This window comes from Polyergus mexicanus, unplaced genomic scaffold (assembly GCF_030449975.1).
Source record: "Polyergus mexicanus isolate NDT 795.1 unplaced genomic scaffold, iyPolMexi1.0 SCAF_7, whole genome shotgun sequence".
NCBI classification, from domain to species: Eukaryota; Metazoa; Arthropoda; class Insecta; order Hymenoptera; family Formicidae; genus Polyergus; species Polyergus mexicanus.
This window is the reverse complement of record NW_027223327.1, coordinates 7,079,702-7,105,583: the sequence shown is the minus strand read 5'-3', so window position 1 is coordinate 7,105,583 and position 25,882 is coordinate 7,079,702. Positions and strand designations below refer to the sequence as shown.

Below are 25,882 nucleotides of genomic sequence, written 5' to 3'. Positions count from 1 at the left end.
TTATAATAGAATATATATCTCCGCGTTTTGAAAATCATAATTTTTCATATGTGTCGTATAAAGATATATCTAAATATTAAGTAAGGTAGAGTTTTTCGCATTTCCCATTTTTATTTAGAGTTCTGGGTAACACCCTACGAAACATAAAAGAAACTTTTAACATTTCTATGCTCAAACCAATATTACAAGAGATATCGCAATTTGTTATCATTTTTATTTATTATCATTTATAAAAACTAAATTTTATAATATTTTATATAACACACATACATTTTATAATATTTTAATAATGATTAGTTACTTGACGCTGCGCTGTCATAACTGAGCGATGTATTTGACAAATACATCTATAAATATTAAGTATACGTGTAATTTTTATTTAATTTATTTTGATAAAACAGAGGAATAAGAGTTAATGTGTGTGTGTGTGTGTGTGTGTGTGTGTGTGTGTGTGTGTGTGTGTGTGTGTGTTGTAAGTAAGTACACACACATACATATAAAATGAATGGAATGCGCATAGCGCGCGATTATAGTATTCTAGTTGGTGTTAAAAAAATTTATTAAATTTACATTGTGTATGTAAAGTTTTTTTTGTATGGATTTATCATAGATGCGTATTCATGTATAAGATAAAATTATATTTGTTAAAATGATAATATGAACATTGAAGATATAAAACACGCACATAAATCATTCAATATTATTGAATCTATATACATATTTTATTTGCTGATATATAACAATATATTGCTTACACATATACAATATAAAATAATCTCCTAAATTTGCATTACGTCGTAGCATAAGTTTTGTTACAAAAGTATCTCTAAATATTTAGTTTCTCAATATAATAATTATTTATTTATAATAAATACAAGTATTACTTTTTTACAAATAGCACTTACTCAGCCTTACTGTTTTCTGTTTAAAGTTTCAAAATGCAATATTCAGCGATTTTTTTTGAATTTTATAGAAATAATCGAACCTATGTACAACCTTAAGATATTCGCAAGTATCATGCTATTGTCAGATAAACATCGCGCTATGATAATAACACGATGACTAAAACACATTTGTTACAAAATATTCATAGCGACTTCTCGTGAGGCAACGCTGGTATATTATTAACATCGATATGTCTTATATAGACTGAGTTGCTTGAATATATTTTGCATTGAGTACTTTCGAAAATGATCCAAACGTAGATCCATATCAAAGCTCCACGTAGATCATTTAGAGTTTGCTTTATTGTTGAGTTTTGAAATGAAATCCATCGCCTGATTGTCTCCTTTCCGCTGCTCCAATGCGCGAATGACGTCCGTACCTTTGAATCAATTTGAATTCACGTTTAATATAAAATTCACGATAGTGCACATAATTAATTTATACGCATATTTAATAGACATGTTTTATAGTTTTTTTTAATTAGAAATAAAAATAAAAACTATTGAATATAATATTAATTATGATTAGTTTTGTAATTTAACAATTTAATTATTACGAATTATGAATTATTGTTTCTGAAATATATTGCTATAAAAACTTAGTTTGTAATGTATACTTTTTTTGGTTGGACGGGAAAGTTTCAAATGAACTTGTTCTAAAGTTGCAAAGTCAGTTTCTGGTTCAGTGTCAGGAATCTCGCTAAATGGTAAGAAAGCTTCCGCCATAAATCTCGATCTAAGAAAGTCTTTGTCTTTTACCTCAAACGCTACTATAGCGTTTTCTATGGCTCTTTGTTCCGGAGTAAGAGGACTAAAATGTTAGAAAAATATTTTATGAATACCATATTATATATAATTAATTAATAATTTTGATTAATAATTAGCTATTTTACTAACATGCTAAATGTTTCGTCGAAAAGGGGAAAGAGCGTTTCTTTCTGCACACGCGTTTTCGGTGTCTTAATATCAGTAAATTTCTCATCAGGCAATAATCTGATCTTTATATAGGAATCGCATTTGCCTGTAATAAACATAATAAATTTATATCTCATATATCATAAACATTTGTTCGAAATTTGAAGAAACCCAGTATGAAACTATTCATGCAGGGTGAAGATGATTATCACTGTCGATTATAATCTATTCTTATCAATGAGGACATTAATTCTAATTTAGTTACACAATGTTAAATAATTTCAGTTATATGCCAGATAATTTCTTTGTTTAATTATTTTACTATTCCGTATTTATCATCGATAATAATAATTTTAAAAAACCCCATATATATAGATAAGATTATAGATAATCGATGTGAGCAATATTCCGTGCTAGTGTTGAATTTTTAACGCCAGGAAGATCATTGTATTCGCTAAAGATTATTATTCTATTTTTATATAACGTCAATATAGAATTGCTCGTGTCATGCATTTTCAAAATGCTTTAATATTTTCGCGAGTGCAGGCAATCTGATAGAGAAACGTGTAACAATGATGAGGGAGAACCCTATTTCACATTTGCTTTTACATACTTGTCTTCCCTTCTTTTGATCTTTGTTTAGATTTTGAGTGCAGTTTGCGCTCGAGAGTAGACAGCTTGCCTATAAAATCGCCTATAAAATCGAAAAAAATATCATTCCTTCTTTTAAGAAGGGTCCGCGATTATTTACGCTAACGATCAAACGTTAAAATTGAAATAACCACTTATTCCCATGATAAGAAAACAATTATACAAATCCGTTTTATAGCAACTATTTATTACGCCAAACGCTAATTTGTCTTAAATTATGTAACTATTACTTGTATCATCAAATGTTCCGCTTATAAGACCATTTATATTGTTTCGTAACTGCAAAAACTTCACTTGGTATTTATTCAACCGTTTCTTATCTGATAATATTGTTGTTTTGCAAACATTTTTTTGCAAACATTAATTTTACATTATTAAGCAAACATTTTTCATATTCCTTTATTGATGCGTAGAATTTTGCTCACCATTGCTATCCATACAATGAAGATTCCTGGCATTCAGAATCTGTATATTCAACGAATTATCGATGAAATGTGCTTTGACAGTGACAAGACCATAAATAGATTCCTCAATTTCCTTCTGTTCCTCTAAACGTTCCTGATGATAATGATGTATGAGCTCAGCAGTTTCAAGTCCATGTAATTTTAAAAGCCGGTCGATCTTCTCTAAAACTTGCACATTCGCTGTTTCATCGGCACCGAGATTAAAAAATCGGATGAGCGTGTGAAGAGTTCGATGTAAGTTTGAGTAAAATGCTGGCGGTCGTCGTTTCTGTAAACAATAATGTTATTTTATGAAAAACGAAAGCTCTCTATATGATAAAAAAAAAATATGCTTGCATGTTCGATAAATATGTACCTCTAAATTAGTGTTGACTAGCTTATACATTGTCTCAGACATGATTTCCCAAATCACCAGGAGAACTCTATTAAAGTTGTCCTCGTTGAGATTATCATGTAACGTTGTCAGATTATTATCCAAATACTGTAGCAGACGATCCATCGCGTTGCTAGTCGTATCAATTAATTCGGCTCCCTCCATGAGATATCTGAAAACGCAAGAGCGAATCTCTTATTAAAATAAATTGCGTTACAAATTTTGTTATAAATAAAAAAAAAATTATTATTTAATGTAAAGAAGGTAACGAACTTTTTAATATTTGACGTACCTGCTCATCGCAGGAGCCATTTTGTTAGCTACGACTTCCAACAAATCTATGATCTTGTTCTTCACAGTATCTGTAGCGTTATCAATAATAAGCTGAAGAGTCTGTCTACAACGATCAGCCTCTTCTTGAGTCTTGTGTTCCCCTAAAGCCTCTACGATTTCTTGCAGTCCTAAATCTGTTGCCAATGGTGCGATCGACGTTCTAATATAATCGATGTTATTAATTGCAAAACACCAGGCCGTCGATATCGTAAATTTCTTTTCATAAACGCTACTCTGCGAGAGTTGCTCCAATTCCGTTGTCATTTCTGCTTTTTCTGCCATCTTATCCGCATATGCAATTGAACATTTACAAATGTCCTATGGCAAACAATCAATTATTATACGTTATTTAAAATTATTTCTATTAATTTTATTTTTTCATCTGTTATTATTTATATTTGATTTTTTTATTATAATAAAGTGTATATATATTATATTAATTATATTAAACCTTAGATAAAAAAATTTTTAAACTTACGTCAATGATTTTTGCTATGAACGTGTAGGAACCTTCAACGTCTGGCCACGCAAGTTGCGTCCAAAAGACTTTAATCTGATAGAAAGTTGTTAATGTATCTACGGCGCTTGAACTATATTGTACGCTATTGTCGACTGCCTGCAAAGTGTCGATCTCGACTGCTCTGTCAATGCGTTTAAGTGCTTTGTATACTGCGATGTCTAACCAATGCGCGACACCACCTCGAAACCACTCATGATACTTTTGTATCTTCATTTCCTCCAGCTGTCCTTCGGCACAAAGTACCTGACCAAGCCTGTAATTAATATATCGATGATCAAATGAGCGAATTGATTTAAATTATCAATATCACGTATAAAAATTTTGCATAATTATAAAAACTCACATAGCATATCTTTGAAGCGTAAGATAAAGCTCAAACAGCGTTGTGCCTAAGCTTAATTCCGCGTTGTCGGTGCTATCAACTTCAATTCGCTTTAATCTGGCACACACATCCTCTATAATAATCATGCACATATCACTGATTCTCTTCTCATACGCGATATACAGTATTCTTGCATACGGAACGTTTACTTTTCTAAAAAATTTATAATTGATCTATTATATTATTTGCATTTTATCGAGTATGTTTTATTCTGTGCATTTTCTTTAAAATGACTTACTTTATAAATAATTTGTCATAATTCTCAATAGCTTTCTGTAAATCTGATCTAATTAGTTGAATTATTTTAATTTGATTCCTAAGTGCATCTTCGTCCGATTCTGTTTCAGGCGAATTATTGCTTACTATGTGTTCAAACCTTGAACATGTCAAAATATGCCTTGAGAGTAAAATTGTCAAATATTTTAAATTTATAACTTTCATTCTATACACACTCACCACTCTGCACAGCTTTGTATAATAGTATCTTCCAAAGCTTGAAGTACATCCATTTTGTCATCATCAGGTTGAAGAAACCAAGAGTACATTTTGACCGGAAAAAGATCAATGTCCTCAGGAATTTTCAGAGAAGATATGGATGATAATATCCTACATAAAATAATTGAAATTTACGTAGAGATATATTTTATTTATTTTTTGAAGAATTTTTCTATATTAAATTATTACTGGTAATCATATAAGTACCATTTAATATTATTTAATAGCATCAATCAAATATATAATATGATAGTGTTAATAAAATGATAGGAGTGTTAAATAATTACCCTAAAATAGCGGATAATTGCACCATGACATTTTTATCTCCCAAAATCAGTCTTCGAATTTTTCGTATACTATTTAAGCATGAATACAAAATTTTTTTGGTGGCATCCCAGAATAATCTAGTTTCGTCAGCAGAGAACAAGCCGTTGTCCATTGGCCTGAGCAAATCAATCGCGAGCTTATTAAAAATTGTGAAACTTAATGGATGCTCTTGGTGAATCCTTGCATATTCGACCCATTGTGCCAAAGCGAGATTTCTAGCTAGTAAACCACGTTGAGCGCTGTGCTGAAGAATGAGAGCTTCGGCCGGTCCCGACCAACGACCACACCAACAGTATTTCTCGATTTTTTCCGTCTCAATCTCATGAAGTAGCAACACTCTTAACAGATGTCGATGTTCTTGCGCGGCCACTTGTGCATTATGTTCCGCGCTAAAGGACAATCGGAGCTTCACAACGCCCCGACGTTTCGATTTGTTCTTTTTTTCTAAACCGTACCACATAGTATGTCCCGTTGTTGGTATATCCTAGAAAAATGTATATAAATAAAACGTATAATTAATATTAAAAATACAAGATCATACATTGCATTTTAATGTTATATAATATATATAATATTAAAATGCAATACTAAATGTGTTTCATTAACAAATATATTTCTAATAAAAGAAGAAAAATAGTTAATCATATGTATATTTAAATTAAATATTATATATATAAATTATATATAAGTAATAATTTTACACAAATATACTATATACATATATATAGAGGATTGCATAAGTTCGTGCCCGATTTAAATATAAACTTCAATAGATTATAATTTAGAGATAACACTTTTTTATTAATCAATTATATAGTCTCCATTCTTTTCTACAATGGTTTTCCAACGATCTATAAGCTTGTCGATTCCATTTTTGAAGAAAGAACTTGGTTTTTCTTGAAAAAAGTTTGTAAGGTGGTTTTCAACAGCTTCCTCGGAATTGAGATTCTTGCCATTTAAACTATTCTGCAAAGACCGGAACAGATAAAAATCTGAAGACGCAATATCTGGAGAATATGGCGGGTGCTGCAGAATTTCCCATTGCGATTCCTGCAGTTTTCCTGCAGCTTATTCCTTTCAGTCAGGAGATACGGCACCCACGTATCAAGCTTGGAAATGTATCCAAGCTTTTTTAAATGACGAAAAGCGGTTGAATTATCGATGTTCAGCCTCTCAGCAATATCCTCAGTTGTAATCCTTGGGTTTCTTTCCACTAAGGCATGCACAATGTCATCATCAATGCCAAGAGGCCGTCCAGAGCGGGGTTGATCCTCCATGTTGAAATCACCATTTCGAAATCTGCCAAACCACTTTTTGACTGTTCGGAGAGCAGGAGCGCGGTTCAAATAAACGCTTTGAATATTTTTTTGTGCAATCCCAACAATCACGCTTTTTCGAAATTCATATAGCATTACATGTCGCAAATGCACCTTTCGTTCTCCATTTTTAATGATTTCTCTTATGCACAAATGGACTTATCTGAACAATGTCTGACGCTAAATTGACATAAGACAACGTCATCTATTCGATGTAAGCAACAATTACCACACGAAAACAATAGAACTTCGCAGTAACTTAATGCCATCTATGAAAATCGGGCACGAACTTATGCAATCATCCATATATATATATACAGGGTGTCCCATTTTAATCTCCTCAGGAAAATATCTCAAAAACCAAGACCGGAAGAGAAAAGTGTTTCAGACAAAAGTTATTTGGTTTCGAGGGGGCCATAAGATGGTATCATTGGTTTGACCTTGGAAAATCATTTGAAGATCATGTGAAGGTCAACTTTAAAATCTTAAATAGAAACCCCCATTTTTTATTTAGTATTCTTGGTTTTTGAGATATTTGCCTGAGGAGATTAAAATGGGACACCCTGTATATATATGTATTGTATATTAATTAAATTTTAGATTACCTTTAATGGTATTCGACATCGACCAATGAATTCATTATCATGACTACCAGTCGTAGCTGTTACTGCAATTTCCTTGGCTAGCTTAACTAAGCCACGAACACCTTTAACATCTTTAACTTTGCTCATTTTTTCAGGCACGGTTTCGGCAGCATCAAAATCCCTGGAATACATTGCATTGGAATCATGGAATTATAATAATTAATAATGATACATTTTATACAAGCAGTATACAGTATAACTTACCATACTTCAAGGCACAAGATGTCGTTTTCAGGATCTTCCAATCGTCTAAAGAATAAGTAATCAAAATATATAACTCAATAATCTGATATAATTTTTTTTTAAATATAAGGCAAAATTTAGATTTTGATTATTTTTTAAAATGTAACATATAATTTATCAACTTTAGAGGACATTTGATATAGTAATAAAATTTTTATAGCATAAAAATTTTTATTACTATTTTTAAAACATTTTGTATACGCTTGTATATACTCTTTTTTAGATAATTTAAAAAGATTAATGAATTCTACTAAAAATTTAAAAATATGATAATAAATTTAAAATATTTTGATTATTTCACAAAAGTAGAAAAGTGAATATTTTACTCACAATTCAAAATGTTCTTCCCAAATTGGACTGAGTGTACAAGTTTTTACGGCAGTATTATATCTTCTGGTCGGGGCTGATTCGAGATAAAGGGCACAGAAAGGATCACTTTTACCGTTAGAATCTTTGGAGACTAGTTCTTTGGCTTCGATCACTTCAACATTCAGATGCAATTCTGGTGGCTAAAACATGAGCAATAAAATTATTAAATATATAATACTATCTCTCTGTAAAAAGTAATTGTAAAAATAATTACCTCGAGATTTTTCGTTTCTTCCAACACTCTTTCGTGTGTCTCGTTATCGACTTTAAAAGCATTTTGTAAATGGTTCAAAAGAGTTTCTTGACTACATTCTCTAGAAACGTCGAAGCCAATCTGATGTTGTGTCATATACAGCAATGTAGCATAAAGTTCTTCAATCTGTAAACAGTACATCAGTATAATATTAATCACGAAGAAGTAGCAAGAGATATATATGCAGGGTTGGGAAGTAACGCGTTACTTGTAACGCCGTTACCGTTACAGTTACTTTTTTTCGGTAACTGTAACGGTAATGGCGTTACAAATTTTATTTGTAACGGAAAAAGTAACTTCGTTACATTTTTCGGTAACGAGTAACGAATTTAACAGTTACTTTTATCGTTACTTTTTTCAAATTTTTTGATTTATTTAAGATATTATTCTTGCTATTGTGCGTGATAAAATTTTTATCTTAACCGTAAAGCCGTAAGCAAATCGACCAATTAGCATTCTTATTATGTTGTAAAAATGCTTGAATGTGATTGATCAATTTATGGCTCTTGCAAACCAGTGCGATGACGCGACGCGCGATATCCAATGAGAGCTTTATCTTTTCGGAAAAGCAGAGCTCTCATTTACTACCAGTTCTAAGTACCTTGCAACGAAAATTAGAAAATCTCAATAAATCTGACCTTATAGATTGCCATTCATTAGTTGAAGCTATTCAGCAAGGTTTAAATAAAAGGTAACTTATTAATTTGATTAATACATATGTTATTTAATTTTAAATAAGGATTTAATTGAAAAATATTATTTTATTTTAAACTATTGATTCAAAAGTATTAATTTCAATAAAACAAACAATGTCGCTTAATTTACTATATTTGATTTTAAATTTCTTACAATATTTGAAACAAAAGAATTAATAATAGCAGCATGTTTACATCCAAAATTTAAGTTAAACTGGTTAACCGGAGAAAAAAGAAAACGTGCTGAAAATTACTTGGAGGATTTATTGGGAATCCGATCAACTGAAAATTCTTCAAAAGCTGGAAAATCTGACGATCACGATGATTTTTTCATTTTTGAGCAAAAAACGGTGCAAAATGAATCTGAACAAGAAGAATCGCAACGGTTTTTAAAATCAAATAATTGTAATATAGAAATGTTAAACGACTATCCAAAACTTAAAAAACTTTTTATTAAATATAATACAGCTCTACCAAGCAGTGCATCTGTAGAAAGAATGTTTAGCATCGGTGGCTTTGTATTAACACCACAAAGAGGGCATTTAAATGATGATACTATGGAGCAACAAATTTTATTAAAAATTAATAAAGAATTTCGATAAAATTTAATCATTTATTTTGTAATAAACCTTGAATGAAATCTTGCTTACAATTTTTTAAAAGTTTTTCTTATGCAAAATAATTTATTAGTTTGTATTGTAAAAAAGTAACGGAAATTGTAACGACTCGTTACTTTTTAGTAACTGTAACGGTAACGAGTTACTTTTTAAAATTAGTAACGAGTAACGGTAACGAGTTACTTTTTAGAAAAAATAACGGTAACGGTAACGAGTTACTTTTATAAAGTAACTTTCCCAACCCTGTATATATGTGTATATATATATATATATATATATATATATATATATATATATATATATATAACGATAAGATATTTCTTTATCAATTATCATTAATAGCTTATTTATGTGTTTTATTTTGCTTAACTTGAATCTCACATAATTCACTTAATTGTGAATTTCCTAATTATATGTTATGACAATATAATTTGCCAATAATATAAGACAATTTGAAGCGTATTATTTTCGAAGCTCCGCTAAAGGTATGCGAGTCAAAGTACAAAGTCTTTAATATTTTTAAAATAATACTGTTACATATATAATCACACAATAGAAGAGTAATTTCATATAAATGATTTATTATAATATATAATGTACGTAAGACTAGAAAACTCGTGAAATATGTCACATAAAGCATAAAATATATTTGAATTTTTTAAATTATTATAATTTAAGTTGAAAGAGAAAGAGATTTATAACTTGTGATTAATAATTGAAAATATAATATGACATTTATATATAACTCATTTCAATAATTTTTTTAGAATAAGGAAATTATATATAAAAGAAGAATTCTAATTAGCATATATATAAATAAAATAAAGATGAATACAACGTACAAAGAGGAAGAGAGAGAAAGAAAGAGGACGGAAAAGGAAAGAGAAAGGAATGTAAAAGTTAATAAAACTTGTTGTCAAAGTTATAATATTTGATTTTTCTGGAAAAAGATGGTAGATGGTTTTACGAATTTTCCTCATCATTAATCACAACCATTAAGGATAGCTAATGATCAAACTCACCGTCATGGATTGCAAAAGTGCATTGGTTCTACGTTCAATTTCAGCTTTCGGCACTCCGCAAAAAATATTTCTCATACGATTAAGGGTGGTCGCCCTTATGGGCGGACTTGTGCTCACCATATTAAATCTCATGTAGCTATTTTTTCACTTTCCGGACTTACAAACAAAACTCACAAGAATCACACAAACGGTCATGTAATCACTTCGAGCTATACATTCAGTTCTCCGATGATACATATTATGTATGTCCAAAAGAGTCATTGTTAAATGTACAATCAAATCGTAATTTTTTCGTTAATGAACGTGATATGCTGTCAATTTTCTTAGACGATTCGTCTCAAATGGTTTCGACGACGATAACAAATAGCGGATTTAGAGAAGAGGAATCTAGAGCTACGCGAAAATGACCCGCAGAAACGCAAGACAGAAGATCATATTGTTAGCTAAGAACAATGACGTTTATGCATTAACGGATTCTGGCCTCAATTACACGTCAAACTTGTTCACACTGACACGTTCACGGATCTTGCGTGAGAACAAAGAATTGACCGCGCAATGATCCCTGTGATCACATCCAATGGAGAATAATAAAAATGTTTGCTTTAGACAAAGATTGTTTTCCGAAAGCGTTTCATATATTACTGACAGCACCGTAGAGAGAAAGAACCGATTAATCGTACGCGCGATCGACGAATTTCGTTGTGATATCAAACGTACTTTGTCGGCCAAAGATGAACTTCCATGACGGCCACGACCTTTCTTATCGATAATACCACGAGTCTTTGCATATTTGACCGTATGTATGCATAATCGACGATCGCAATCGATCGTAGCGTGCATAAATCGTAATACTTTGGAATCAACCGATATCAGTGTGGTTTGATACAAGCGTGCACGATTACGTCAATTAACGAACTTAGGATAAGATCATCGCTATTAAATAAGATTCTCAGTGTATCTAGTTATTTTATTTAATATTAAAACAATTACAATTAAGTTTTAAAAATGAATTATTTTATCTATTTTTACGTGTGCGATATTAAAAAGTGAAGTTTGTTTGGCGATGTCTCTTTAGGCATTTACAGATGATGGATAAAAAATTTATTGCCAATTTATCAGAGTAAAAACAAGTTAATAATACCGCATATTTTAAGAAAGCAGATAAATTTGAGTTGTCGTGATAAATTTCAGGTTGTTAGTAAATATTATATTATTAGCTTTATCAGTTAGGAATGTATATGTTTTACTAACAAATTTAAAAAAGTATGAAAACTGTAGCAAGTGCAAGTGTTATATAATATCATTCATAGTTTTATACTGTTATTGGAATTGCGGTTTTCTAACACCTACAGATGTTTCTTATCGTTCTTGCAAAAAAAAAAGTCGATAATGTGGTAACACATAGATATTTTTTAAATAAACTATTTTCACAGATTTACGATAACAATTTTTTTGGAATAGTCAATAATATTAAGTATGAACATCTTGAGTGTTTTACATATAATACATTGATACATATTAAGAATCAGATACATATAAAAAATCAGATTATTATCTTACACAATTTTTACAAATTATTAAATAAAAAATTATGAATATTAAATTAAGAATATTGATGATAATAAGCTATGACTATAAATTTCTTATTAAGATGCTATTATCATTTTAGTAAAATACTACCGTAGTTTTTTCTTATATTTTCTATATTCTCTTCTTCTTACATAGCAATTTTTAATTTTTAATAAAGATTGAAAAGTCAGCGACTCTGTGTATGTGAAAAGACCAGAATTTGGGGCATAGCCTTCAATTTCAATGTTCACTGGCAGATATAGTTGGTAGATATAGTTGGCAAGCGTAATTGACTCTGACAGTGAGATTTAGATCGCACTATATTTTACGATTAAATTAGATGTTGATGAAAACAACTTCTCTTAAACAAACAATATTATAAAATATTTACTATGCATTAATAGTTTGTTAATCTTCTATTTCGTCTTTTTACGGCAAGGAAAAGATACGTATATATGTATGTTCTCAGGAAAGAAAATCATGTTCCCTTATGTATTTAAACAGACTGAAAATACTTAGCAAATCTGGATACAAAAGAATTGTGTCGTATCCCGTTTAGAGTGACCTACAGGACAAGTGTAACCACATGTTCATATGTTCGCGCAATTACGTCCAATGAAAGTTGATATACCGACAATTAGTTCATTGGGCATCAAGGCGTATCGAGACACCCGTTGTATGATAAATAGAATGTGTGAATGTATACACGGGCCACATACTTTTCTCCTTCTCATTCCGTCCTCGTTTAATTTTCATAGAATTATGCAATTTTGAGCCGGTCTAACTCTACGCCTACTCTAATGCCGATTCTAATTTTCCACGAGAATAATATATATTTGTTATTATGTATGAATGTCATAACAATCACGATTTCACCATTATTTTATATAAAATATTAATAAATTTGAATATTTATAGCATATCTATTATCTTTATGTGCAATATAGGTATATTATATGTATATACTGAACAACATAATTACATATACAAAAATATCTTAAGAAATGTCTTCTATATATATACAAAAATCTTTTGAAATTATGTAATAACAAAAGGTATTTGAGATTCATATGCAAAAGAATTTGTTACTGATAAAAATAAGAAACTTATAAGACTTATATCGAGACGCGCGTGACATCACGTGACGATTCGATTCGTTTTTAAACTGTCTCTGACAATTTGCCAGTTTTACGAAAGGCTATCGGACGAAAAAAAAGAAAAAATAGTCCAACCCAGTTTTCCCAGTAGCGATTTATTTTTATGATTTAGCAAATATCAAAAACTGAAGTGCTTGTAACTACATAATGTACATTGTAACTGAATAAGCTATTAGAAAAATTATATTTGTTTTCGCACATATATTATAAATATATTATATATTTTTTATTATATTCTCGTTATACCAACATTTTTTTTTTTATTAAAATTATCTTTCTTTATTTTTTAAATAATTTTTTAATTTTTATCAAAATAAAGATTCTAGTTGTGTTATAACTTAGTTTTAATTTTCTCACATTATATGATATTTTTTATTAATTAAAGTTAAACATAACTTACTTTTATATTAGAAATGTGCGCTATTTAAGTTATGAAAAAAAATATAAAATTTTCTTAGTAAGGTATTTGCAATTATTCTGATGACATTTACTCTTTTCTGTGGGGCACAGAATCACACAACACATAACAAATCAATCTCTATTTCACTAATCTATACTCAATTTGAGAATACACATTTCTTGCACAAATCACCAAAAATCTTTTCAAATATTAAAACGAATTTAAAACAGATAATAATAATAATTCGCTACTCTTCATTGATTTATCCACACATTAATCGTACAAACGCGTAAATACATTTACGTTTAATTGCTCTAGGACTTCTGGAGGTAAATATATTTTTAAAATATTTGAATCCAGTTAATTAAATTAAAGCAATTAGCGATAAAGCTAGAAGAGGTGGTAAGGATAATCAGCGTGAGAAGGCAAGACAGGAACTTGACGGAGGCGAGCACCATACTGCCAGGAATAGATGGACCGACGGATCAGAATCGTCGTACGTCGACTAAAAGACTTTGTGGTAGTGTAACGTTGTGCATTTGCTAACGCACAGACACGTGGATCTCATTTCAGATTAAGTTTAACTACTCGATCAGGCATAACATCCCATATGGAGGATGCACGTGTGAATGTATATAATTGTATTATATTCAGAATATTTGCGACCAACACTTTTATATATATTTCAGAATCACATCGTATAAATCGCTTATAATACAGATACCAGGAAAGAAAGAAAAAAAAAGAGAGAAATGTATTGTTCAATTTCTGCATTTCTTTTATAATTTCTTATATATCTTTTTTATATGTTGTAATTTTTTAATATGTTAATAAATTTTATAATAATTTATTTTTCTCTGGCATAAAAATATTATTTGACTGACTAAAAATTTAACCATTTTAACTGTTGATGATTATTTTGTATCGAAATTCAACTTTAAGCTCGTAGAACAACGACTGATTCTCGAATGAAAATTTATTGGAATATTTTATTGCATATGACGTCACGCAAAACAAATTGCAGAAATGTATGAAAGGATATATTCATCATCTTAATAAATCTTTTGCAATCAAACTATTTATATGTGATTACAGATTAATAAGTAATAAAATATTTTTCTACGGAGATATCTAATACAAACTGCATCTACTATACAAATATTTAGTATATCAATATATATAAATTTAAGATAAAGTGCAAGAATGGCAACATAATGTGCAAGTAAATTGGTTTACCAATTTCAAACTTACGCATTCTTTCTCCTTTTCTTCACTATTAAAAAATGGTTCGTCAAACTTGATCAAACGCATTATTTCATGTCGAAAAAAAAAATGATTTTATATGGTAACGTAAGGGAACGTCTAACTTCGACTACCCTTCGTGTCGGACTGAGGACCTTTGAAAAAATCAATACCATTTCCGATCGTTACAATCACGTGGCAGGACATACAGTAATACACTAAAAATATAAAGTTTTGATCTCTAATGAGCAGAAGCATGAATCATATATATATATATATATATATATATATATATATATGTATATACAGGGTGTCCCATTTTAAACTCCTCAGGCAAATATCTCAAAAACCATGCCTAGAAGAGAAAAATGTTTCAGACAAAAGTTGTTTGGTTTCGAGGGGGCCATAAGATGATAACAATGATTTGACCTTGGAAAATCATTTGAAGGTCATGTGAAGGTGAACTTTAAAATCTTAAATAGAAACCCCCATTTTTTATTTAGTATTCTTGTAGCTGACATCGAGAGCTTTCCAAAACACTATAATAAAGTATTTTTTTATTAAGTACTTTTTGAGTTATTTTATATTTTAATCTGACATATTTTGATATAAAAAATTAAATGTCTCGTAAAATATTTAGTTTTTGATAATCTTACCGTAATACTTCTATGTACAGAATAATGAGACAAATCAATCAGTATAAAAAAAAAAATTGTTTTTAAGAAAATTATTTACAATGTATTTTTTTAAACAATTATTTGTTTTTTTTTGGCACTAATTAATTTGTATCATTATTCTGTACATAAAAGTATTACGGTAAGATTATCGAAAACTGAATATTTTACGAAATATTTAATTTTTTATATCAAAATATGTCAGATTAAAATATAAAATAACTCAAAAAGTACTTAATGGAAAAATACTTTATTATAGTGTTTTGGAAAGCTCTCGATGTCAGCTACAAGAATACTAAATAAAAAATGGGGGTTTCCATTTAAGATTTTAAAGTTGACCTTTACATGATCTTCAAATGATTTTCCAAGGTCAAACCAATGGTACCATCTTATGGCCCCCTCGAAACCAAATAACTTTTGTCTGAAACATTTTTCTCTTCCGGGCTTGGTTTTTGAGATATTTGCCTGAGGAGATTAAAATGAAACACCCTATATATATGTATCTATCATAAATATAAAATGTATAACTATATATTATGCTGTAACTATAGAGAAAATATGTGAAGAATTACATAACAGATATGTAAAATAGCTTTATGATGCATACTTATGAACTTAACGGTGAAATAACGGAATTTATTGTTTATTACTTAATTTACGAATATTCTAAATCTATCAAATTTTAATTTTTAAATTGTTCCACGAAATGTTATTTTTAATTATAAGATTTTTCGTTTTTCATATAAGAAACAGTCTCTAATCAATTTTTTTGAGGCATTTATGTATATAATGTGGATATAAATTACGAATGTCAAATGTGCTAAGTTTCTTTCGTGTAATTTAATTTCACACACAGTTAATGCAATTACGGTTTAAAATTATTCTCCCATGTCGACGAATCTGTCTTGAATTATATACGGTGTGAATATAACGTGTTGTATAAAAGTTCTTTCGACTGCTGTGCGCAGGCATTACAGATAGTAAAGAGCCATTCTGATCTTGAACAGACCATCCGTTATCTATTGACGTAAAGGATACGGTATGGACCTACTCGAAGTATTTCCAGACAACACTCTGCGTGCCGTTAACGTGTGAGAATTCATTCTCATGCCGAAAGTAGTCATTAATAACTTATGATATAACAAGCTATTTTAAATTAGAATCTCAAAATAAGATGTAATAATATCGTCTCTAAAAAAAGATTTATTAATCTTCCAATATTGGCTACGTATTACAAATTTTGAGCAGAACTTGTGCTTGAATTTAAGAGAGATTCGAGTTAAACCATTTAATTTTATAAATTGTGATGTTTTTTTTTTTATATATATACTACCTTATAAAGATAAGGATTATTTATAAAAATGTGATTATACTATAAAGTGAAATAAAGCTGTTGTATGATTTTTGTCGTCACGTTTAAAAGCAAAAATTAAGAAAAATTATGTATATGCAAAAATCCATTAATAATTTATTATTATGTTAATATTTATTCATTTTTGGTACGTTTTATATTAGTAATAATATAAAATATTTAACACTCACGTTTAAGCCTATCGATTCGGCCAAAAAATTCCGAGCATGCTCACTTTCATCTCTATCGCTGTCAGTTTCCAGCAGGGCCTCAGTTGGCTCATCGATACTTTCTTCCTCACTTATGGTATCTTCTTCTTCTTCTTTTTGCTTTTCATCCTCTTTCTTTGGAAGCGGACCTTCTGCTTGTTCTTGAGCGCGAACTTTTTCTGCAAGCAGTGTGCCGAGATTTTCGAAAAAGCTGCCATCCGATTCTTGAATTCTAAAAGTACATAAAAAATTTCATATTAATAATGATAGTTTAATTATATCTTAATTTTACAATTTACTATAAAATTTTGTATTTTGTTGATATATGTTTTTTTTATATAAAGATAAAATTTCTTTTATTTTGTAAAATATTAAAATATAAGAAATTTCTACTTCTTAAATATAGTTGTAATTGTTATATTATTTAAAACATATAGAAGAAAAAATATCATGTGTATTGTTAATATTTTTATATATTGAAAAAACAAAAATGTAAAAAAAATACCTTGCTATAAAGATATAAGTACCAAAGGAATGTTTAATATTTTATTTAAATATTTTTGTTTAAAATAAGAGGTACTTTTTTATGATATTGATTATAAAGAAGATATTATACAATAAAGATATTTATAAAATAAATAAAACGTTAAAGCAATATTCTACATATAATGCACTTACATACATATATGAGCTTAATGTCTGATGAGTGATATACAGGGTGTCCCATTTTAAAGGATCCACTCAAATATCTCAGAAACACTGCGTTAAATCGAAAAATGTTTTAAACAAAAGTTGTGTGGCTTCAAGTGGGCCATAAGATGGTGACAATTATTTGACCTTGGAAAATCATTTGAAGGTCATGTGAAGATCAACTTTAAAATCTTAAACGGAAACCCCCATTTTTTATTTAGTATTCTTGTAGCTTGCCTCAAGAGCTTTCCAAAACACTATAATAAAGTATTTTTTTATTCAGTACTTTTTGAGTTATTTTATATTTTATAATCTGACATTTTTTGATATAAAAAATTAAATATCTCGTAAAATATTTAGTTTTTGATAATCTTACCGTAATACTTCTATGTACAGAATAATGAGACAAATCAATTAGTATAAAAAAAATTGTTTTTAAGAAAATTATTTACAATGTATTTTTTTAAACAATTATTTGTTTTTTTTGGCACTAATTAATTTGTCTTATTATTTTCTACATAGAAGTATTACGATAAAATTATCAAAAACTGAATATTTTACGAAATATTTTATTTTTTATATCAAAATATGTCAGATTAAAATATAAAATAACTCAAAAAGTACTTAATGAAAAAATACTTTATTATAGTGTTTTGGAAAGCTCTCGATGTCAGCTACAAGAATACTAAATAAAAAATGGGATTTTCTATTTAAGATTTTAAAGTTGACCTTCACATGACCTTAAAATGATTTTCCAAGGTCAAATCATTGTCACCATCTTATGGCTCCCTTGAAGCCACACAACTTTTGTTTGAAACATTTTTCGATTTAACGCAGTGTTTCTGAGATATTTGAGTGGGTCCTTTAAAATGGGACACCTTGTATATTTAAGAAATAAAATCAACATTCAATGTTTCCGCACCTCTGTAATAGCACTACTACAAAACTCATATTGCCTGAACAATTGTATAAGTAATGGAATAAACATGAAGATACATTATAGCGCGCTTTTTTAATATTTAAATATTAAGTCGATTTAATATTTCTACTATTAAGATTATATTTTAGAGGATGAATATTTATAAATGAGATACTTAACATTAGACTTAAAATGTGATATTTAAAATAAATATATTTTAAATGTAATTTTAAGAAAGAAAAAAAGGAAAGAAATATGGAAAAATTTAGGAGGTATTTAGGAATTTGGGCAAAAATATATGTGCGTGTGCACAAATCGTTAAAAAGCGTGGCTTTACTAAAGCGCGTGGTTCACAAAAAATATTACAATGCTACTACCATATTAAAACGCAATGTAAGCTTTTCCATACAAATTGCACACGCATGAAAATCTTCTCGTTTCACCTGTTATGAATAAAGTTGAACGCTGCAAATTTCCAATAAAATCTTGCGACGGTCACTTCTTTTGCTTCCGGCTTTTGAGACATTCGAATAGCGGCAATCAGAAAATATGGATGTTTTTCGTTCAGCTTTTCAAAGTGTGCCATTTTCATTTTCTTAGTCCTTTAGCAGAAACACACAATGTCTAACGAAAACGCACGCAAGATACAGAAAAGCACGCTACATTATCAGGTGAAAAATATTTTTTTTTCGCTTACTATTATTATCTTTAACTTTTATATTATAAAACCTTATTTTATACACATCTTAACTTTTATGATTTTAAACTAAGTAATAAGATTTATTTAATTTAAAATTAAATAGAGAACGCGCATATATTACAAAGAATAGAATCTTACAACCATAAAGAAAAATTAATTAGAAAGAATTTACAGATCTTACGATAATTTCGAATTCTTTCTTTACACACGTACGCACTTTAACTATTCAACTTTACTTTAATAATCAATTTTTGTTACAAAGCACAACACCACAATATGATGCACTGGATATCAGCATATTATGTTCAAAAATTTTCTTATGTTTTTCAATATGCAAAAAATCAACTGTAGTAATTAATATTAGTTTGACAGTGAATTGACGTTTCTGCTCACATTTTTGTAGGCTGGATTATTTTTCTTAAATCACCAAGTTATTTTTCTTGAACTATGTATGTTCACGTTACGCGACTTCGTTCGCACTGACTATCACAATGTTACGACTTGGTCATATAAAAATCAGAACTTAATTACTTTTCCGCTATGTAAATGGAATCCCACATGCAACATAAATTATACGAGATCCCCACAATCGTGAATCATACTACAGATTCTGCGAAAGTAAATCGGATCGTGTTAGATTTATGTAATTTTTTGTTTCGATACTGGTAAAACGCACAGTCCTGTTTCTTTGCAAACTGAGTATACACTCGAATGAGAAACAGGTAAGAGATTAATAAGCAGGCAGTACTAACATGTTGTCTGGGATCTGATTACATAAATAATTTGCGATAGAGATATAATTAGAATTACGTAAGTTAATAAGATTAACTCAAAAGAAAAAAATAATCTATTACGTCAAAATCAATATGGATACAATATATAATTCGTTTAATAAAGTTAAAATTATATTATATTTCTTTTCTTATGTGTTGATAATTAAAATTCATATGCAGCACATTGCATAATCGAGAATGTGATTATGAATTTTTAATAAAATAGTTTATATGCATTTATAGCTACAATAATGACTCAACACGTTCTCAAAAAGATAGAAAATAAGTTGTAGATAATATGATATCTATCTAAGTAACAAGGTGACGTTAAATGATGTCTTAATAACGTCTTAATGACGTTTCTAACGTCAATAAGACGTCATTGAAACGTTATTTGACGTCATCTTGCTACTTGGATAGCTGCATGAAACTACGATATTATATATTATAATAGTTCTGATTTATTCTCCAATTATCGGTTATTAATATATTTTATTTTTAGATATTGCTTTTTACAACATTTTTCTTACTACAGATTTATAAATACATGTTAACAACTGTTATGAAGTCAGATCGCATATCAATTATTATGCGCAGTATCAGATAAACAAGCTTTACAATTGATAGATAAGCACAAATTTAGTTTATAACGTATATAAAAGCATCACATGATCACTCAAGTTTGTTATAAGAAATAACTTACGCATAAAAAACAGAAAAAAGGAAAGGAAAATCTTTTTGAATCATCTCAGCTAATCAATTAAGTAAATAGTAAATAATTTTGATCAAATGTATATTTTTTTTTATTTTATGTACATTTCTTTTAGAAGAATATTTAGAAGAATGAAAAATAGTTAAAAAAATTATTATGATCCTCAATTAATAATCAAAGTAATATTGGGAACAATTTGTCTAAAGCTTTTTTGAACACCTTATACGAAAAATAAAACGAGAGATATACGGTCTCGAATTACGAAGCGAAAAGAATAGGAGAAAGATGTTTGTTCATTTGCGTCACTGCTGCCTTTCTTTTTTTCGAAGCAATGCATTGCGTCTTCTTGAGCCTCTTTTATTCTTAACTGAAGAACGAAGTGATTCATGATGTCGCATGCCAGTCGGGTATTTTGCGGTCAATCGCGTCGCTCGAAAAATGTACGTTTATACTCATCTTATTTTATTCTTTTTTGTATCTACTTTTAAGTTCTTATGACGCATTGTAGTAATCTTGAAGGCTACGTAGTTCAATTGGATTGTTTCTCATAATAAAAATTTCTCATAATCGTCTTTGATATTAATCGATTAATCGCGAACCATAATTTACATTACACTCGATAGAAACTTATATGTCATTTATAATCTGTATAAAATTGACGAAACAATGTTGCAGGTTCACAATATTTTTTATAAAAATTTATATAAAAATTAAATAGCGTGTTTGTTATTTATTGTAAATGGCTCATTTGTTTTTATTGTTTAAACTTAACCGTTATTAGATCAATTTTTAAATACTATATTATAATGATATATCAAACTGACGTGTTGCTTTGTAAATAATATGCGCAAGATTTATTGTGATGTAAGTTGAAGGCAGTCTTCAATAACATGAATAACCTCGAAATAATATTGCCAGGCCGGAACGCACACTATCGTGTTCTCAATTTCAAATTTGTCAATACAATATAAATATATAACATAAATATATATATATATATTTATATACATATGTATATATATTTATAAACCTATATATATTTATATATTTATAATTTATTCTTAAAAATGTTTAAATATTTTGTATGCTTTAGTACTTTACAAGCAAATAAAATGTTAGATTTTATAATGAGTTTTAAAGTTTGTGATGTCTTAATATGTTCAAAATCTACGACGTTGCGAAATTACATAATTCATATTGCTGCTATATACAGGGTGTCCCATTTTAAAGAACCCACTCAAATATCTCAGAAACACTGCGTTAAATCGAAAAATGTTTCAAACAAAAGTTGTGTGGCTTCAAGGGAGCCATAAGTTGGTGACAATTATTTGATCTTGGAAAATCATTTGAAGGTCATGTGAAGGTCAACTTTAAAATCTTAAATGGAAAACCCTATTTTTTATTTAGTATTCTTGTAGCTGACATCGAGAGCTTTCCAAAACACTATAATAAAGTATTTTTTTATTTAGTACTTTTTGAGTTATTTTATATTTTAATCTGACATATTTTGATATAAAAAATAAAATATCTCGTAAAATATTTAGTTTTTGATAATCTTACCGTAATACTTCTACGTACAGAATAATGAGACAAATCAATTAACATAAAAAAAAATTGTTTTTAAAAAAATTATTTACAATGTATTTTTTAAAACAATTATTTGTTTTTTTTGATACTAATTAATTTGTCTTATTATTCTCTACATAGAAGTATTACGGTAAAATTATCGAAAACTGAATATTTTACGAAATATTTTATTTTTTATATCAAAATATGTCAGATTAAAATATAAAATAACTCAAAAAATACTTAATGAAAAAATACTTTATTATAGTGTTTTGAAAAGCTCTCGATGTCAGCTACAAGAATACTAAATAAAAAATGGGGATTTCTACTTACGATTTTAAAGTTGATCTTCACATGACCTTCAAATGATTTTCCAAGATCAAATCATTGTCACCATCTTATGGCCCCCTTGAAGCCACACAACTTTTGTTTGAAACATTCTTCGATTTAACGCAGTGTTTCTGAGATATTTGAGTGGGTCCTTTAAAATGGGACACCCTGTGTATAAAACTTCACTTGAAAAAAATTTTCATTGTTTTGATCTCGTAAATACTAAGTATTTGACGATCGTTTCCGCAGAGATTAGTGGCTGTTTTACGTACTCATATACATATATATATGCAACTTTGAAATTCATTGAGATGGTACCAAATAATCAATTTATATACGCGAGCTATTCACCTAGAGTGATGATTTAAAATGTTTTTTCCTTTTTTTATCAAGCCGTTCTTAAAGAGCCGTTCTAACAAAACCAGGGATTTCCATCGATTATTTCAATGTCGTACGCGTTATTTTCACAACAGTATCATCAAATCTTTTAGAGAACCGTCAGAAATATTATAAAAACAGAAATAAGCGCAAAGTTGCGTTTATTAATCAATGTATTAGATATAATTTATATATATATATATTATATATATATATATTTTTTTATAATTGTAATTAGTATTTATTCTTGTTGTATGAATTTAAACTTACATTTAGATTCAAGTGTTTAAACACACACATATATAGATATTAATATTATTTCATAGTAGAAACAATTTATAATTGATTATTTATATCGATAAAATCGGATTAAATCTGATCAAATTTTTTCATGGTCGATTTCACGTTTCTCGCGACATCTGTAGTTAATTGTTTTTCATGAAGACGTTGGAACGTATGAATCATGTAACATCATAATGACCTTGCACACCAGCTCTTGTGGAACGGGATATGTATATACATATATATATAGATAGATACATTTATATGTTTTACATACAGGTACAGAGCTCGGACATAATCCCTACTCTCAACTGCCTCATGTTGATCTCATTCTATTAATAGATCTTATATATGCATGTCTGCTTATATACAATCTAACTTAATACTTCACCGATGAGTTAAGAGCATTCATCTAGTCTATCATAGGACGTTATCATCAACCGTGAAAATTATGAGTATGCATGCAGAACTCACTGTTATTGACGTTTCAGTTTCGTGCCAAATACGTCACACATACACACACACACACACACACAATCAGTATTTATCTTCTTCTTTTAAAATTATTGACACTAATACAGTAATATTATAGTACAGTAATATAATTTTTGAATATATATTTTTATAATTTATGTGTAAAGTTATGATTTATATATATAATCTGATTTTATACTTTATTAATAAATAATTTTCAATTTTCTTTACAGAATTATGACATTTTCTGTATTTTTCTTTTCGGGATATATGCTTTGCGGGAAACTAAAGTACAAAATACAGAACAAAATTCAACATAAGAAATGATCAAACGCGGTTGACATTAATTTACCTTATCTCATGTTCCGATTTCTCTTGTTGGTTATTCTCTTCTGTCAATTTCTCTTCTACAATCTTGCGATAAAAATCTTTCCACATAGCTTCCTCGTCCATCTTCGTAGCTCGATTTCTTCAAACTTATCCGGTATTTAGAAGTTATTTATATGCAATCTAGCATTCTCCAAAAGATGTACCGTATTATTTTAAACATGTGATTATTTTGTGCTTATGTGGAACTTGCGCAAAACGTTTATGTATACGTATACAAAAAAAAAAAAAAACGCGCACTTACGAAAACATTTCTTGCTATTATCAATTTTTGGGATACGGGAGAAATTCGAGTGTGTTCCACAACGAAAAAATGCCGGCTGGTGTTAACAGTTATATAGGTGCAACTAGTAAGCGTCTCACTTATTCGCAAATGAGATCACTTTACCAGTCACTTGTACTTTTTGATCGCCCTGTAGATGGCACCTATTGTCAAGCGAGAGAAACGTTCTTTTCTTATCCGTCGCGCATAGCAAAAAACTCTGTATTTTATATATATTCAAATAATATTAACTTTTTTGCAATATCTTATTTTATAAAAAGGCTTTATTTTCTTTTTTCGTTTTGACAAAAAATAAAGAATAAATTAAATTAAACGTTAATAAAATTTAAGTTTAATTTTGTTTTAATATTTAAATTAAATAAAAGTAATAAAATAAATTAAATAAATATTATACGAAGAAATTATGTTACCACGCTTATGAAAAAAACATTTTACTTAGTTGATTTAATCTATTATCTTATCTTTCTCTCATAGCCACTATTATCAGGCTAATTAAATAAAATTTCATGTCACAAGACGCACAGATGTAAATGACTCAACATTCGCGGAGCTTTTGTCACTTCGGTGACATCATCTTTTGTATTGTCTCATTGTTGAACTTATATGGAATATTCATATCGACGAATCACTAATATAAAACGTATAATTAATATGCATTTTACACACTATGTAATACACCCCACATATATATAACGTGTATATCAGTTTTGTATCAATTTATTGTAATGAAGCTATCAATTTGACTAAAAATACAAATATATAAATTTACACACAAAATATTTTTCTTACAAATGTCAAACGATTGCTAGATAGCACTGATATAACGGTATATCTAATGATAAGAAGTCAATACTTATATAGAAAACGTAACAAATACAAAGAACATCTAACCTCACATTTGTCATTACCACAATGATTATCGCAATAAATGTCATGTTCTATGAAAAAAATAATGCAAATGCATTCCATTACTATTTTTAGACCAGTACCTGTGTACGGAATTGATTCCTGGCAAGCTGCTACCCAGACTGGCGTCCCGATCGTTGTGGTGCATGAACGCAGGCGCCATTTCGCTTGATACTATATACGTATTTCTCCGTTACAGCATTGCCAAACATCAATAACGTTTATTGTAGCATTATGATATGAAAATGTTACCTTTGTTTTTTTTATAGGAAATATTAATTTTTTTACAAAAGCTATAAATGCTAGTTATCATTTCG

The 25,882-nt window shown here is 29.0% G+C and overlaps 1 protein-coding gene across 7 annotated transcripts; it reads right to left on the bottom strand.

Annotated features, from left to right (window-relative positions):
- Positions 1–736: 736 nt before the first annotated feature.
- Positions 737–25,706, bottom strand: Stac (C2 and C2B_Munc13-like domain-containing protein staccato). Of its 7 annotated transcripts, none has more exons than XM_070298544.1 (19): positions 24,342–24,831; positions 19,218–19,376; positions 17,148–17,397; positions 8,191–8,355; positions 7,938–8,116; positions 7,569–7,613; positions 7,326–7,485; positions 5,365–5,888; positions 5,039–5,188; positions 4,821–4,958; positions 4,544–4,735; positions 4,159–4,453; positions 3,640–3,998; positions 3,330–3,519; positions 2,936–3,242; positions 2,473–2,553; positions 1,842–1,965; positions 1,562–1,755; positions 737–1,324 (listed from the first exon to the last, which is right to left on the bottom strand). In XM_070298544.1, the coding sequence occupies exons 1-19, from the start codon at positions 24,440–24,442 to the stop codon at positions 1,230–1,232; spliced, it is 3,708 nt and encodes a 1,235-aa protein (XP_070154645.1). In that variant the 5' UTR covers positions 24,443–24,831; the 3' UTR covers positions 737–1,229. The 7 variants fall into 7 exon arrangements, with proteins under 7 accessions (XP_070154645.1, XP_070154646.1, XP_070154648.1 ...); XM_070298547.1 differs by lacking the exon at positions 24,342–24,831 and adding an exon at positions 25,649–25,706 and having other exon boundaries at positions 738–1,324; XM_070298546.1 differs by lacking the exon at positions 24,342–24,831 and adding an exon at positions 19,868–20,143 and having other exon boundaries at positions 738–1,324.
- Between the last annotated feature and the right edge of the window lie 176 nt (positions 25,707–25,882).

What these genes read in the sequence shown, in the direction of transcription:
- Stac (XM_070298544.1), bottom strand. Translation starts at nt 24,442, where the DNA reads ATGGACGAGGAAGCTATGTGGAAAGATTTTTATCGCAAGATTGTAGAA. An exon ending in ACGCTTCAAAGATATGCTAT is followed by an intron (nt 4,454 to 4,543) that starts GTGAGTTTTTAT and finishes TATTAATTACAG; the next exon opens with GCTTGGTCAGGTACTTTGTG. An exon ending in TCATTGTATGGATAGCAATG is followed by an intron (nt 2,554 to 2,935) that starts GTGAGCAAAATT and finishes TCGATTTTATAG; the next exon opens with GCGATTTTATAGGCAAGCTG.